The 16,418-nt window shown below is 35.5% G+C and overlaps 2 protein-coding genes across 2 annotated transcripts; both read left to right on the plus strand.

Moving 5' to 3' along the window:
- The first annotated feature begins 282 nt into the window (after positions 1 to 282).
- LOC113302974 lies at positions 283 to 4,123 on the plus strand. The gene is made up of 6 exons (XM_026551953.1): positions 283 to 764; positions 1,508 to 1,630; positions 2,782 to 2,961; positions 3,048 to 3,129; positions 3,543 to 3,607; positions 3,696 to 4,123. The coding sequence occupies exons 1-6, from the start codon at positions 474 to 476 to the stop codon at positions 3,960 to 3,962; spliced, it is 1,008 nt and encodes a 335-aa protein (XP_026407738.1). The 5' UTR covers positions 283 to 473; the 3' UTR covers positions 3,963 to 4,123.
- A 273-nt stretch (positions 4,124 to 4,396) lies between these two features.
- LOC113302973 (calcium sensing receptor, chloroplastic-like) lies at positions 4,397 to 7,442 on the plus strand. The gene is made up of 6 exons (XM_026551952.1): positions 4,397 to 4,818; positions 4,913 to 5,158; positions 6,085 to 6,277; positions 6,441 to 6,582; positions 6,768 to 6,899; positions 7,017 to 7,442. Exons 1-6 carry the CDS (start codon positions 4,552 to 4,554, stop codon positions 7,258 to 7,260), a joined length of 1,224 nt encoding a protein of 407 aa, XP_026407737.1. The 5' UTR covers positions 4,397 to 4,551; the 3' UTR covers positions 7,261 to 7,442.
- The last annotated feature ends 8,976 nt before the right edge of the window (positions 7,443 to 16,418 follow it).

The raw sequence follows: 16,418 nt of genomic DNA on the forward strand, positions 1-16,418 counted from the left end.
TGGCAATTCTTAATTGCGTTTTTTTAGCTCCATTCTTAATTGCGTTTAACTCTATTCTTATTGGCGTTCAGATGGATTCCACGAACCCTTCCACGAAATCGTGGAACCTTGCTTTGATTTTCTGTGAAAGACCCCAACTTAGAAGCCACTAGACTTGACATTCCATGATTTTTCCACAGTTGAATAGTTTGGATTCCACCATAAGACTTGCTCTCATAAAAGTGAAAAGATGAAAAATTACTTCGGAAAATTTATCCAAACACCCACTTATGAAAATGATCAAGAGAGAGAATGGAAATTCTCAGAAAGAAACGCTAAGACAAAACCAAAGAAACAGAAAACAATGAAAAATCTATAGAAAATTAGAAACCCCCTTCCCCATGCGATTTTGATACCGAGGGCGGAAATCATGTTAATTGGAGTCTGTTTGTAAAAACTGTTTCGTTTCTTCATAGGTTTCAAGTTACAGAGAGATGGCTGGGTTTTGGGCAGCAGATGTAGTAGGAGGAAGTGTTCAAGGTAATGATGAAGACGATAATAATGGTAATCAATTTCCTGAAGTTGTGTTTACTCCCGATCAACAAAAATATGCTAGAGAATTAGAACAAAAGGCTATTGTACTCAAACGATCGATCCAAGATCTACGTCTTAGAATCCCTCCACCTAACATTTCTCAAAGCCTTCCACATCTTCATGCCCATTCCCTTGCTTCAAATGCTGCTCTTGCCCTCCAATTGAATGCCCATTCCACCACCCGTGAACAGGTTTTAACTCTTTCCCTCACTTTTTTTCTTTTTCTTGAATTGAAGTTAGTTTAGTTTATTGTGGGCAATTTCGTTACAATTATTTGTGATTTTGTTCCAATGTTCCAGTATTTCATATTAAACCTGTTTATATGTTCATTAATCTTCACGGGGTTTTCATTTATCTTCATCTCTAATAGTGAAGATATTTCTTTAGAAATTGAAGTGGATAATCTTCGTTTCCTAGTGCTAACTTCAATTCAAGTGCTAACTTCGTTTCCTGTGTTTTTTTTCCCTTAAATTGGCATTGGTTTATTCAAGTTAATGTTGTCTATCAGGAGCAGATAGTTCTTTGAAATTGAAGTGGGTAATCTTAATATTGCTTCATTAATGTAGCGTTCTACTTTTTTATCCCCAATCTAGGTGAACATTTTTCTGCTTTTCTGAAATTTCACAACTTTGTGCACTTATATGACATGTGAGTTTTACTAAAGGTTGTCTCCGCAGTCGGTCTTCTGGGAAGCTGACGTTTTGTTTCCTAATCTGCCGTGTGAATGATAGAAAAATTGACCAGATTGGTATTGCAGTCACATTTTTTTAATGGATTTCTTAAACTCATCGTTTTATGTGTCGATGATTAGGTGCTGTCACATTATCTTATGTTGCTGATAGTTTTGATCTTTTTTTGTTTTTGAAGCATGATAGTTTTGATTTGAATGCTAGCTTACTGAGTATATTGTCTGGATGTTTTTTTGAACACTCAGATACAATTCAGAGAAATTACGCTGCAAGAAGAAAATGCTGCATATGAAAAGGCTATATTGAGCTGTGAAAAGAAAATGCAGGAAAAGTTGCAGGAAGCAGATCTAGTTCAGATGAAAATCCAGGTCACCAGTGATTTGTTGTGGAAACTTATTCTGTTTTCTAAAACATTAAACTTAAGTAGCAATCTTACAATACAACATTTTTGGTTTAGATGCAATAGTTTCTGACTAGAACATATACATTTAGAACATAGCTGGGGCTTTAGCATTTATCATTCACCCAAACAGCTAATAAGTGTTGACCACATAGTAAGCAGACGTTTTGGTAACTGTGGTTGGACGTGTATTATTGTGTCAATGTTTCAATGCAATCAATTGGAGTCTTTGGACGAAAGTTTTAATGTTTCTGACATTTAAGATTCAGAATGACAAGAACACATTCCTGATTGGTTTCTCAGAAGTTAAATGAATAAAACAACACCATTAAACAGATATAAGCAGATGGAACATGAAGTTGAACTTAAGATTGCAGATAATTGAGCTTAGGTTCAACCAAACTCTCGTCTATAATCAACTAATTATAAGTCATAAGAAAATATCATAAAAGTCTGCCTTCTTATGGACACGATATTAACTATTTATGCTAGGAATAAACTCCTAGGAAAAGAAACACAATGAGGACTGAAACATCCTCCTAAAGGAAACAAACTAGTAAAACATTCACAAAGAAGCACAATATGCCCCTGCATCATTTCTTTTACCATTTGAGGTTTTATACGTCTCGTAATGAACTGCCTTGTTCTGTATTCTAATTAAATTTAGATGGGTATATTGTGATCTGAAGGAACTTTAAAATCTAGTTGCCATCCCGATTGCACTTCAGAATCACATTGGCAATCTACCTTCCATAAACTCTTGTACATGCAAACTTATTTTAGCAAAATTGTGTACTGAATGTAGACGAGGACTGGTTTATATAAATGTGTACTTCTTAGCCCATCAATGAAGTTTTCCAGTTCTCAATATACATCGAAATTGCAGTTGTTTATCAATAAATATATTTGATAGGCTAAGAAGTTGGTAAAGACTGATGATGTGCTTGCCTTTTTGAGCAAAAACTAAACTATTGTGAAGACTCGAAGTATACAAGTAGTGATAATACCAACTCGATAGAGGAGTTCAAGTGTTCTCAACTTTAAATCTGGATCACCTGATTTATTTAAGTTATGGTTAGTCTTCTTCTTAATACTTATATGCTACTACCATCTAATCAGGAAATTGACACCAGTGCGGAGAATTTGAAAATGGAGCTGGAAAACATGCAAGCTGCATTAGAGGTGAAACAATCCAGTACATCATCCGATGGTTTGAAAATAAGAGATGAAGCTGATGCAGATGTAGAAGCCTTAAAATCTGCTATATTAGACAAGCTCGACGATAAAAGAAATGAGCTGGTAGTTTACACCTATATGCTTTTCATGTCAGTATAAGTTAATATTCTCATCTTTGTTGAATCATCTGTTGGTCTTCGTTCTGTCAGAATTCTGTGGAAGATATGGTTCAAGACTTGGAGAAGAAATGGGCACAAGTGCAGCATGACTCTTTGAGGCAGCCTTCACCAGGTACTTGTTGCTATTAATCTAAACGAGGATTTAGTAAGTCAAAACTGATGCGTTTTTGTCTTCTTCCTTTCTAAATATATATATACAAGCTTATTATTCCAGCATTGCCTAGGCTTGCAGTTTCTTCTTCCGTGTCTCTATATTATTTTGTTTTCGCAACTTGGTGTCGATTTCTGCTCTTATTTTCTCTCATTTTGGTAATTAAAACATATACTCTGTTTTCTTCATCAAATACTAGTACAAGAAATTTGCTGATGCTTGCATCAATTAGAATGGCAAGTATCGGTTTTGTATATTTCAAATATTCTCTACCAAATTTTCGAAGTGAGATAGTTGTTAAATCATGCTGAAATCCTGTACCATAGTCGACAAATGGTTTTCTAATACAAGGGATCCCTGTACATGTTTTTCAGCTCAGAGAGAGAAGGTATTAGACAAACAACTTCACAGCCTGATTGAGCAGCTGGCAGCTAAGCAAGTCAGTAGTTCTATCATTACTTACATTGTACAAATCATGAACATTTTAAAAAGGTTTTGCTCAATTCTGTTCTCCCTTTGCTTTGTAGTCACAAGCCGAAAGCCTTGTTACTGAAAACCATGTTATGGAGCAACAGCTCGAGAGATTAAATGTTCAAAGGAGGAGACACGAGAATGGAAACGATGATTTAAATACAGCAAGGAATCGCTCAGTAAGAAGTTTCTCTGCAAGAGGTTCTTTCTCTTCTGCAGATTACATTATAGACACACAGTCAAAGCCTACCTACATGGGAGCATGGACTGAAAGCCAGCAGAGGGTTATGTTACTTAGGTCAGCGTTTGTGCTTTACATTTAATTCTCCATATCTTGGTTTTCATCAAAATTTCATTCTGATTTTTGACTCGGTCTGAAATTTCACCGAAACAAATACTTGTGACAATGCTCCATATATTATCATAACTATTTGTAATAAAGTTTGGAAGCTTCCTTGATGTACAGCTTCATCAGTTTTATCCATTTGAAATTTGTGTTGTTACCAACCCCATTGGAAAAAATCCCCAAGAATGAACGAAAAATCTATAAAAAAATTACTAGAGGAAGGGGTTCGAACCTTATACCTTGTGGTTAGCCATCCAGCTAGGCGTTGTGGAGAAGATTCCCTTGATTCTTTTGGCTTGCGTGGCACTGCGGGCCCTTGAGTTTAAGAATTAAGAGGCTGAGGTTCAGATGGAGAGGCAAAAGTATCAAGATTAGATGATGGGGTTCAAGGTTTGTGTGTACTTTTTAATTATTATTTTTAGTGAAGAAGCGCTGAAAACCAGTTTACCCATTTATCTCTGATTTCCAATCACACATTTAGAGTTTTTTCCAATCACACATTTAGAGTTTCAGACATTCTATCTCACTCTCCAGAGTCTAGATAGACTGTCTCTATCACTCTAGTAATGGTTGCAATGGAGATGGCTTTCCGAGCTGCAGCAACGGCAAAGCCTCCTCCTTGTCCTTCTTCAAACCTACAAAGAACTCCTCCTCTTCTCAAACGAACAACTAATGGAACTCCTCATCACCACCATTCTCGTAATCATATCAAACCCATTTCACTTTCCATTCCAACTACATCAACAGCTGTTTCTCTCTTCACTCTCTTTACTTCTAATGATGCCAACGCATTCAGCTTCTCCAAAGACCAGATCATGAATTCTCTAACTCAAGTAATTATAATTCTCTCTCTTTCTCTGTATATTGTTCTTTTTTTTTAATTACAAACCATCTAGTTAACCTATGTGGTTCTATGGGAATTATTAGGTGGAAGGAACAATTGATCAAGCAGAAGAAGTGGGTTCAGGTGTTTTTGATTTCACCGGACGTGTTATTCGAGTGGTGATTGATGGGCTGAAACCAACTGTAGATATAGCTCTACCAATTCTAAAAAGTGCTGGAGATCAAGCATTGAAGATAGCCTCCCCTGTATTTTCCGAAGCATCTAAAAAGGCCCAAGAAACCTTTCAAAGCTCTGGCTTTGATACAGAACCAGTTGTTAGTGCTGCTAAGGTTAGCCTAATTAATTTTGCTTAACATGTTCATACTGCTTTTCTTCATTTCTATGTTACATAACTATTAGGGCCCGACCAATAAACGAGATAACAATTAGTGCATTCTCCTCAAACGCCCCTAAAATGCACCGTACTTGTGGTTATTTAGTGGTAGAATGTTATGTTCCTAAGTATTAGCGCAAAGTGGTTGTATCTAAACATGATAAGGTAAAGCATAAATCATGTTTATGTGCTGATTTTCTAACATCTCTAACTTAAAATGATTTGTTTCGCTTCTCAATCCCCATCTTGTGATTGGGCCGAAATTTAGATATATTGAGTCTTTGTTCATTACTTTGCAAGAACTAATTTAGTAGTAAGATTTGGTTTGTAGTAGAGCATTTTGCTTGCAACTTAAACAAACAATAAAAGGATTATGGGGATTCATCTGATGCATTAAAATTGATCAAATAGAACTTTTTGTACTCACGTTTTCAGCATTTTTTTTAAAAAAATTCGGTAGTAAATATTACAAAATGAAATGATTTGCACCATATCTTGAAAGACCAAGACTGGTTAAAGTTCCGTTTTGACTGTTTGAGTGCTGAACTTGTATTCTGCATTTTTGTTGGGGTTCGGATTTGATTGTTTATTGAAGATTACGATATGAATAAAATTTGCTCATTCTCTTATTTCATGTATAATTAGTTTGTTTATGCAAGTTGACTATTAGGGCCTAGACTTGGATCCTGGGGAACAGCCAATTCATTTCTAAACTTTTTTGTTTGCATGATTTCATCAAAAACATAAATTCAGGCTTAATCTTATTAAACATGTTGACATGTTGCTATGCATCAACTACATAGCGAAGATTCATCAGAGTTCAAAAACACCTATTCAGGTTATGTAACAACTTGTATGAGCTGATAGATTTTATTATCACAGACGGTGGCAGGAGCAGCACAACAAACGGGTAAAGTAATTCAAGAAGTAAAACCCATTGCTTCATCAACTGTTGAAACTCTCTCATCTACAGACCCAGTTGTGATTCTAGGGACTGCGGGAGCCCTCTTTGTAACATATCTTCTTCTACCGCCAATATGGTCGGGAATCTCATATAGTCTCCGTGGTTACAAAGGTATGTGCTCTCTTTGTCAGTATCTTAGGGACTTTGTTTGTTCGTTTGTGCTACTTAAGTGTTTACCAACTACTACTACTTTGATTGCTTGCTGCACTTTTTAAACGCAAAAGGTATGTAACATTCAGGATAATATTTGTGGTTGTGTTGTTTTGTTCATTAGGGAAGCTTACTCCTGCCCAAACCTTAGACCTCATATCCACGAAGAATTACCTTATGGTTGATGTTAGATCGGAAAAAGATAAGAATAAGTCTGGTACTCCTCGTCTTCCTTCCAGTGCTAAAAACAAGATGATCACGGTTCCGTAAGTTTTCATTGCTCCGGGCTCAATTTCATTATACAGTTTTGTTTATGCTGATGTATGATTAAAGTCAATTGTAGCGTCTGAAATGGCCAAGCATTTGATTATATCCAACAAAGGTTTTGTACTGTTGATGTACTCTGCACTATCTACTTTATTACTTACTTGTGGTTATTTTGAACTTTCAGTTTAGAAGAGCTCCCAAGCAAGATTAAAGGAATTGTGAGAAACTCAAAGAAAGTTGAAGCTGAAATAGCTGCTTTAAAGATATCATATCTCAAAAGACTTAACAAGGGTTCCAACATCGTTATCATGGACTCGTAAGTTCCCTATCTCTATTTCTTCTTTTCCCATCTAACTATATTCTTACTTACAACTCATTTTAATTTTCTTTTGTTAAACGTAGTTTTATGAAACATGCACTTTATGAATATCAGGTACTCTGACACGGCCAAGATAGTTGCAAAATCCCTGACAAGTCTTGGCTTCAAAAATTGTTATATCATGGCTGACGGATTCTCAGGGAGCAAGGGATGGGCGCAGAGTCGGTTAGGTACAGACTCACCTAATCTATCTTTTGCAGAGGTTATATCACCATCTCGAGTCATTCCTGCTGTCAGTCGCTTTGGTACAACCGGCTCACGATCAAATCAGAAGTTTCTTAGTGGAAGTACCGAGTAATTATACAGGCCATTTGTTGTTTTCTTGCGGTAAAAGAGAGTGTGCTGATTATGAATTGGTGATTAATTAGCATTACCATAGAGCTTCCTATACTGTGTTGTATATCGAGGAATGTGTATCGTGCTGTCTCATGGTACAATATTTGGTAAATATATTGATATCATTTGGTTTAGACCGTGCAATATGAGTAGTAATCCTTTATTTGAGCTAATTGGAAAATGAATACAGATTGCAGGAGCAATGAAATAATTTACAGGACATCCCAAGGGCAATAAGAAAGAAGACTTACCATTTATGACCAACTGCTTTTTTTTTTTGCAAATTGGTATTTCTTTAAAGAAACTAACATTTGGGTGTTAGAAATCCGTACTACAGATAAAGTACAGCCATCTAATGTAGAAGTAGTAGAGCCTAATACAAGATGGGGGAGTAACATCCCAATTAAAGTTACATCTAAAGTGTGCTAAAGCATAGTTAATACAAGATGGGGGAGTAACATCCCAATTAAAGTTACATCTAAAGTGTTTTGCTTCCTTTGGCAAAATATCTGCTACTTATTTGCCGTTCTTGGAATGAAAGAAAAACCTTGAGAATTAGAACAAGAATTGATTTCCTGTCTTACTTCCTCCGTAATAGTTTGATTCTGCCAAGAGATGGAGTTTGAATCCCATTTAGATAGTCAAAAAATTTCTTGCAATCTCCTTCTATGCGGAAATTGGCGAGGTTTAGTTCTTTTGTCCATTGCGCTGCTTGAAGAAGTCCTTCTGCTTCTTCTAGTGTTGCTACAGAGGATGGTCCTGCCTTCCTTGTTCAAATTTACCTACATCATCTCTAAGAATTATACCAAAACCAGACGGGTCATTCATTGATACCCAAGCTGCATCTACATTGATTTTGTGTTGATTTTTTTCGGGTAGGTTTCATCATTCTTTAGATTGCTGTGATGCTTTCTTATTGATATTGATTTGTGTTCTATGTATACTACCTTTGTACCAGAATTGCATGTCTCTGGATTTCTTAAGCTATTTGGGTAGGTGACCTTTGTTTCCCCTGAAAAAATCTATTACATCTTTCTTTCCATATGAACTACATTTGTCATAACTATTTGTTGAGTTATTATGTTGCAAGGTTTATAAATCCAAGATTTACAGATCTCTAAAAAAGAAATAGAAAAGAAATAGAACTGTCAAATTGAAATTGCATTGGATCTAGGATCTAAGGCCACACTGATTTGGCATCGTGACAATGGAAGAACAGATGCTCTATGGTTTCATCTGCAACACAACCAATGGAGCATCTAGGTGAAACATCTTTGATTATCTTAAAGAGTTTGTAGTTTGTTGAGACTGCATTTTGAAGACATTTCCAAGTTTTGATTCTTTGAGAGACATCTAAATTCATACAGTAAAAACTTCATATATTGATACTCCATATATTAATAAAAAATCATGCTCCCAACTTGGGCCAGTTGTAAATAGTAAATAAACTCCACATTTTAATATAAATAGATTTTTCTACCCACCATAAGAAGTTTACCTCCATATATTAATATAACAAACATAATCGGAAAATTATAGATCTTGTTACATCAAAATTTAAGATAAAGAAAAATATGTATCTATAAGTCGTTTGAGAAAAGAATGTAATTTTTTGGATTGTTATCGCATCTTTTGATTTGCATATGCGTAAGATCTCGCTACTATATGCACCTACTTGTTGAAACCAAAATATTTCCAACTCGTCGAACATGTTTAAGGCGTCTTGTCGAGTAATTTTTTTTTTTGTATACCTCTATATATTAATAAACTCCATATATTAATAATTTTGTGAAGTCCTAAGGCTATTAATATATGGAGTTTTTACTGTATTTAGATTGTTGAGAATTAATTTTGTTTTCATTTGATTTTGCATACATACATTTTAACTGAATTCCTAAGATGTAGTCAAGAGCCATCTTAGTTTGCCAGGTTTAGGGTTTGCATCCCTGTTAAGAAAAACCCTTATTTTGCAAATTCTTTCTGCAATATGGGTGGGGACATCAAGAAAATCATTGAAACATTCCACCTGTTGGTGGTTGGATCTGGAAGATAGGCCACAAGTGTTAGATGGTTGTTGTTATCATTACAGTGTTGAAGAAGATAATTTCCTAATCTTGGTGTCCAATTATCTTCCAAATTTTTATATTGTTGCCATTACCTACCTCCCATTTTTTTTTTGGTTCTATGAGTTTGATTCCTTTACTTATACATTTCCAAATCCAGGAGCTAGATACTGATGTTTTAACTCAGAAAGCAGATTTCTTCCCAAAATATTTAGGTTTTTAGTTGAGAAGCCCATAAGGAATTTGTTTTAGTTAATAGTCTCCAGGATAATTATAAAGAAACTATATATACATATATATTTTTAAGTTTTTTAGGGTTGGATTTCTATCTGTTTGATTGTTGATTCCATTGAGAAACGAAGATATAACTCTTGGATGTATTTTCCTTGATTGAGTCTGGCTGTCTAGTTGATTCTCTTGGAAATATATTGGAGTTAGTTCATACATATTTCCGAACGAATTATTGTAAAACTTGTTTCGGCGACATCTCGGCCGCATCTCGGTGGAATCTCAATCTTCTCGGTAAGTTTCTCGGTTAAATCTCGTCTCACGAAGATTAAGAGTCTCACCTCGACCGAGATTAACTATACTGGATGTGATGTGGGTTAATTTAAATGGTAGTGAGGGACCCAAATTTAACACTAGGATGAGTACTTTTAAGTTACCCGCTCAGCTTACTAATAATCTTACTCCAATTCAGATAAAGTTTTTATGGGTTACAAGTCTAATAGGGTTGCTAATCTGTTAGGTTGGCATAAGTTTTTCAAATCTAAGGAAATAGGAGGTCCGACTTGTAGGGATTTAATTAGAAACACTCAATTTAGCATTACTCACTAAACTAGCATGGAGGATTTGCGTTGATTATAATGAGCTCTTATCTGAAATCTTGAGCAGTAAGTAATTTAAGAATGGAGATATCTTGCACCAGAAGATAGAAGCTACCAATTGCTTGTACACTTGAAATGGTATTATAAACGGCTTCGGGTTGTTCAATAAAACTATTTCATGGAAACCAACAATGGAAAGAAAACAAAAATCTGGTTGGATAGATGGATTACAGGGTTAAATAATCCTTCTTCACCAATCAATGATATCTACGTGTTTTACCAGGATGTCGAGGAACTACTTATACCAGATACTAACTCTTGGAATGTTGACCTCCTTAATCAGTTATTTGATGCGGAAACTTTTCCAAAAATACAGAGTTTGTACCTTGATATTTCTAAAAATGAGACATTATGATATGGATGCCTGCCAAAAAAGGAAAATTCTTCGTGAAAAGCACTTACCAAAAACTTATATTGGGTATTAATTAATGAGATTCAAATCAATGAGACACCTATCCAACCTGCAGTGTGAAAATATTTATGGCAGTGCAATACTACTCACATGATTAAGCTATTCGCGTGGAAATGCATAAGGGAGTTAAATCCTACTAGAAGCATACTAGTCTTTTACAATAACAACATTGACATCCATTGTGAAATTTTTGGGAGTATTGAGGAAACCATAGAACACCTTCTTTTTGAGTGAAGACATGCCAGAGTTGTACGGAGAGGTGTTAATATTAATATATACTCAGTCAGAAGCAGCTGCAATAGTTTTTCTGAATGGGTCGAGAACTGGTTCTCTAGTAAATGTATTGATCAAGACGAACATGGGCCGTATACGTTAATAATAGGGGTGTTGATCATAAGGAAAAATAGATGCGATAACAGTTTCTCTAAACCCTTATGATTTTGTATACAAGATTCATTTTCACTTGAGTTCTCATCCGCATCATCCTAGTTTGAGCATTAATAAGTTATCACAACGGAAATCACCTCAACGAGAGATTATAAAACTTTTTGGATGCCTCTTTTGATCACTTTACTAACCAACTTGTGCAATGACATTGTGTTGCATGACTTTGCAGGTACCTGTTAATACAAGAGTATAACTCTCTTAGCGTCTGCTTAAATACATTTTTGCATGGGATGTTAGTTCTTCCATTACCAGTTAACAGTTCTATTTACTTCCGTACAATTACTGTGTTTCTGTTAACTGTGACAGCTAGCTCTGCCAGCCAGTCTCTGTAACTATCTCAGCCTACTCAAATAAATGCTTATATTCTGTTTTGTTTTCTTTGTAATGTGAAAGACTCATTCCCATCCACTCATTTTATTATGGTATCAGAGCCGATTAGGACCTGATAACCAGTTTTAACTTCCGCCATTAAACCTGCAAATTCAAGTTTTTTGTTCTTGAAAATTTTATTTTTCTTCTTCTGATTCGATATGGAATCAAGTATTACTAAAGTTCCTTTACATACTATAGCTAGTATAGTTCCCTTTAAACTCCAGGATCATAATTTTCTCACTTGGAAATCATTATTTCTTCCGCTTTTTAAAATATACAATGTCATAGGTTACATAGATGGATCAAAGATATGTCCAAACAAGTTTCTATATGCACAAAGAGGTGCAGATCCTGAATAAACTATCAATCCTGAGTGGATCAAATGGAATGAAGAAGATCACACTTTGATCCCATGGATTCAGTCAGCTATTTCAAAAAGTGTTATATCATATATTGCTGGACCAACTACTTCTTATGAACTTTGGAGGTCAATTGAAGAAATATTTGCAACAATTTCTTCAACTCATATTATTCAACTTAGAACAAAACTTTCCTCAATCAAACAAGGTAATTCCACCATGATTAACTATCTTAATGAAATCAAGAAAATATCCGACTCCTTGTCTGCTGCTGGTTCTCCTATTTATGAATCTTAAATGATCGTGAGTGTTCTCAATGGTCTTGGACCTGCTTTCGATTCTTTTTCTACATCAATTAGGATTCGCAATCCACCAGTTACTTTAGGAGAGTTACGTAATCTCTTGCTAGGTGAAGATATTGTTCTTTCTGAAAGAACTAAACATGTAGTTAACTCAGAAGAAGCAAAAGCTTTTGCAGCTTTTAGAGCAAATAAGTCTTTTTCTCATAACAGCAATGCTAGATCTAATTTTCATTACTCTTCAAGACCTCAAACTCTTTCATACTATCCATCTATATCATCTTCATCTACTTTTCCTTCCAAACCTTTTACTCAACCACCACAATCACCATATCCTACTTCTGCTAGTGGTACATTCAACATGAGACCAAATCGACCAACTTGTCAAGTTTGCTTCAAATTTGGTCATTCTTCCATTGAGTGCAATCAACGTATGAACTTTTATTATCAAGGTCGACCAATACCTTCCAATATTCATGCTATGTTGGCCTCTGTTGATGTTCTTGGTAAGAATCCATAGTACTGTGACCCAAGAGCAACCACTCATATTACTTCAGATGCATCTGATCTTCGGGATTTCCATTCTTACACATGCACTGAACAAATCTCCAGATCTAATAGTGAAGGTACGCCAATATGACATAGGTACTTCTTCTAAATTCTTACTTATTATTACTATCAGTTTTCCTAAACTATTACATGTTCCAAGTGTTTCTCATAAGTTGTTATCTGTTCATAAGTTTACTAGAGATAACAATCTCAGTATAACATTTGAGGGTGACAATTATTTTTTGAAGGATCTCAAATCTGGGAAGAACATTTTCCAAGGGCAGAGTGATAATGGTTTCTATCCTTTACATCTGACATCTTCACCAACATCTACTTCAGAGGTTACTGCTTTGTCTGCTTTAAAGATTTCTCCACTTTTACTTCACAAAAAGACTTGGACATCCATCCTTTCAATCTATGAAGAGATTGAGTCATTTAGAGTCCTTTCAGAATATGTCAACTCACCAGTCATTTACATGTAGAGATTGTCAGTTAGGGAGAGCTCATAAGCTTCCTTTTACTATTTCTAGTACTGTGTCCAATGAACCACTGCAACTGTTGCATATGGACCTTTAGGGACCTTGTCCTGTTACTTATTGTAATGGTTTCACATACTATTGTAATATCATTGATGATTTCAGTAAGTATTGTTGGATATTTCCATTAATAAGAAAGTATAATTTTATTTCTATCTTCAGTTCCTTTAAGACACAAGTTGAAAATTACTTTGATCTAAAATAAAAGTAATAAGATCAGATGGAGGAGAAGAGTTCATAAACAATGAATTGGGTAAAATTTTATCTGCTCATGGAGTAATTCATCAATACAGTTGTGCATACACTCCAGAGCAAAATGGAGTAGCTAAGAGTAAACACAAACATCTTATTGGATTATGAAGGACCTTGCTCATTCAAGCTAATTTTGCAGACTGCTATTGGGTAGATGCTTTGCAAACTTCAAATTATTTAGTTAATTAACATACTACCTACAACATCTATCTTTTTCATGACACCTTATGAGAAACTTTATGGCAGTGCACCTAACTATTCTACACTTAGAGTTTTTGGTTGTGCCTGTTATCCTTGGCTTAAACCTTACACTCACTCTAAGCTAGAACCAAGAAGAAAAGTGTGTATTTTTCTTGGATATTCGTCTTCTCAAAATGTTACAGATGTCGTGAGCCATGTTCATTTTTCATTTCTAGACATGTTAGTTTTCATGAAGATCAGTTTCCTGCTCTACAGTTCAAGCTTGTTAAGATCTCCAACACTGTATCTCAGTTGTCTCGGCTACAACCTTCACTTTTGGATTCTTCTTCAGCTACACCAATAATATCCGAGTCAGTCACTACTTGTACAACTACTTCAGCTGTATTACCTAATTCTTCAACTGAATTACCTACTTCAACTGCTGCTTCAACTGAATTAACTACTACTTCTTCTCCTGCAGTAACAAATGCTCATTCGATGACAACAAGGGGGAAAATAGAGATTTTTAAACCTAAACCACCAAAGGCTCTTTTTAGTACTAAATATCCTGTTTCTGCAGCTCAATTAGCCTCAGTTGAAGACATCATTCCTAAGACAGTGGCACAAGCTAAGAAACATCCCAAATGGCTCCATTCTTTGGTTACTGAATGTACTGCACTCAAACAAGCAGGTACTTGGACACTAGAACCTCCTCATCCATCTCAGAATTTGGTAGGATGTAAATGGGTCTTCAAAATCAAACATAATCCGGATGGCACAATTGAAAGACTTAGATCAAGATTAGTGGCAAAGGGCTATCTCCAACAAGAAGGTTTAGATTATTAAGATATTTTTAGTTCAGTTGTTAAACCAGCTACAATCAAAATTGTTTTGTCTCTTGTTGTTCATCACAATTGTCCAGTTAAGCAACTTAACATTAGCAATGCTTTTCTTCATGGTGACAATAAAGAAACTGTGTTTATGACTCAGCCACCAGGTTTTGAAGATCCGTAAAAGCCTCATTATGTATGCATATTACACAAATCTATTTATGGTCCTAAGCAAGCTCCTAGAGCTTGATATGAGAAGCTCATGGAGTTCTCTTCTTGCTTGGGGTTTGAGACATCTCTAGCTGATACCTCCTTATTCACTTTCAAAAGAGGGTATCTTATTATCATCATTATCATCTATGTGAATGATATACTTATCACCGGGTCTTCTTTGACAACTTGTAATCAGGTTATTTCTCAACCGTCTCTTTATTTTTCAGTTAAGGACTTAGGTCCCATCCACTACTTCTTGGGCCTGGAGATTAAAAGAAATGACACTGCTATGTATCTAACTCAGACTAAGTACATTTTAGATTTGCTCAAGAAAACCAATATGCTAGATGCCAAACCTTGTAAAACACCATCTATTGCAGATTCTAAAATGAGTAAGTTTGACGGTAAGCTCTTGCCAGATGCTACAGATTATAGATCATTGGTTGGTGCTCTTCAATATGTTACATGGACAAGACCTGATATCAGCTATGTTGTTAACCCAGTTTGTCAACACGTGAGTAATCCTGATGTGCATTTGGTTGCTGCTAAGAGAATTTTGAGGTACTTAAAGAGTACTCTTGACTATGGGATTATTCTTTAGCAAGGACTGCAAGCTATTTCTTCTTTCTCAGACTCTGATTGTGCAGGCAATCCAGATGATCGTCGTTCTACTAGTGGATATTGTGTGCTCTTTGGGCCTAATCTTGTTTCTTGGTCTTCTAAGAAACAAACCACAGTTGCTAGAAGCTCTACAGAAGATGAGTATCGTTCTGTAGCACATACCGCAGCTGAGGTGTTATGGGAGTGTCAGATTCTCAAAGATCTTAATGTGTTTGTTTCTTCGTCTCCTACACTGCGATGTGATAACAAAAGATCCATCTATGTGGCTTATAATCCAACTCTTCATGGCAGGATGAAGCATGTAGCTATTGATTTCCACTTCATTCGTGATCTAATTCAGTCCAAGGTTCTGTGTCTCCACTATGTTTCTACTGACACTCTTGTCGCATATGTCTTCACAAAGAGGCTTTCAGCAACCAAATTTGAGTTTTTGTACAACAAGCTGAAACTTCAGTCACTTCAGCTTGAGGGGGGATAGTACAAGAGTATAACTCTCTTAGTGTCCGCTTAGATATATTTCTGCGCGTGCTGTTAGTTCTTCCGTTACCAGTTAACAATTCTGTTTATATCCGTACAATTCTTGTGTTTTTGTTAACTGTGACAACTAGCTCTGCCAGCCTGTCTCTGTAACTATCTCAGCCTACTCATATAAAGGCTTGTACTCTGTTTTGTTTTCTTTGTAATGTGAAAGACTCATTCCCGTCCACTCATTTCATTACTTGTGAAGGAATCAAGAACATTATACAAATGGAGTTTTAAGTTCGGAAACTGACGAATGCATGGCAATACGTGAAGCTAAGTTATGGGCAAATTCAAGGTTTTAAATCGTAAATCGAATCGTAAATCGCTTTTTCATTTTTCGGAATCGAATCGTGAATCGAAGATTCATAATCAATTTTTTTAATACCTCTAAAAATTAATTTACATATAAATACTACCATTTATTTATTTATAAAAGAATATTAGATCTTAGGTTTTTAGTTAGTAATTGGTAGGCGTATGCCTACAAAAATCATTAATCGCATAAAACATCTTAAAATGTTGACCTTTCACTGATAGGTAGCATATATCTTTGATTATTAGCAACAACAGACAAGTTG

Source organism: Papaver somniferum, chromosome 8 (assembly GCF_003573695.1).
Source record: "Papaver somniferum cultivar HN1 chromosome 8, ASM357369v1, whole genome shotgun sequence".
NCBI lineage: Eukaryota > Viridiplantae > Streptophyta > Magnoliopsida > Ranunculales > Papaveraceae > Papaver > Papaver somniferum.

Excerpts from the sequence above, each read along its gene's own strand:
- LOC113302974 (XM_026551953.1), top strand. The coding sequence starts at position 474 with ATGGCTGGGTTTTGGGCAGCAGATGTAGTAGGAGGAAGTGTTCAAGGT. Across the intron at positions 765-1,507 it reads ATTCCACCACCCGTGAACAG|ATACAATTCAGAGAAATTAC; the intron begins GTTTTAACTCTT and ends TTGAACACTCAG. Across the intron at positions 1,631-2,781 it reads TAGTTCAGATGAAAATCCAG|GAAATTGACACCAGTGCGGA; the intron begins GTCACCAGTGAT and ends CCATCTAATCAG.
- LOC113302973 (XM_026551952.1), top strand. The coding sequence starts at position 4,552 with ATGGTTGCAATGGAGATGGCTTTCCGAGCTGCAGCAACGGCAAAGCCT. Across the intron at positions 4,819-4,912 it reads TCATGAATTCTCTAACTCAA|GTGGAAGGAACAATTGATCA; the intron begins GTAATTATAATT and ends GGGAATTATTAG. Across the intron at positions 5,159-6,084 it reads CAGTTGTTAGTGCTGCTAAG|ACGGTGGCAGGAGCAGCACA; the intron begins GTTAGCCTAATT and ends TTATTATCACAG.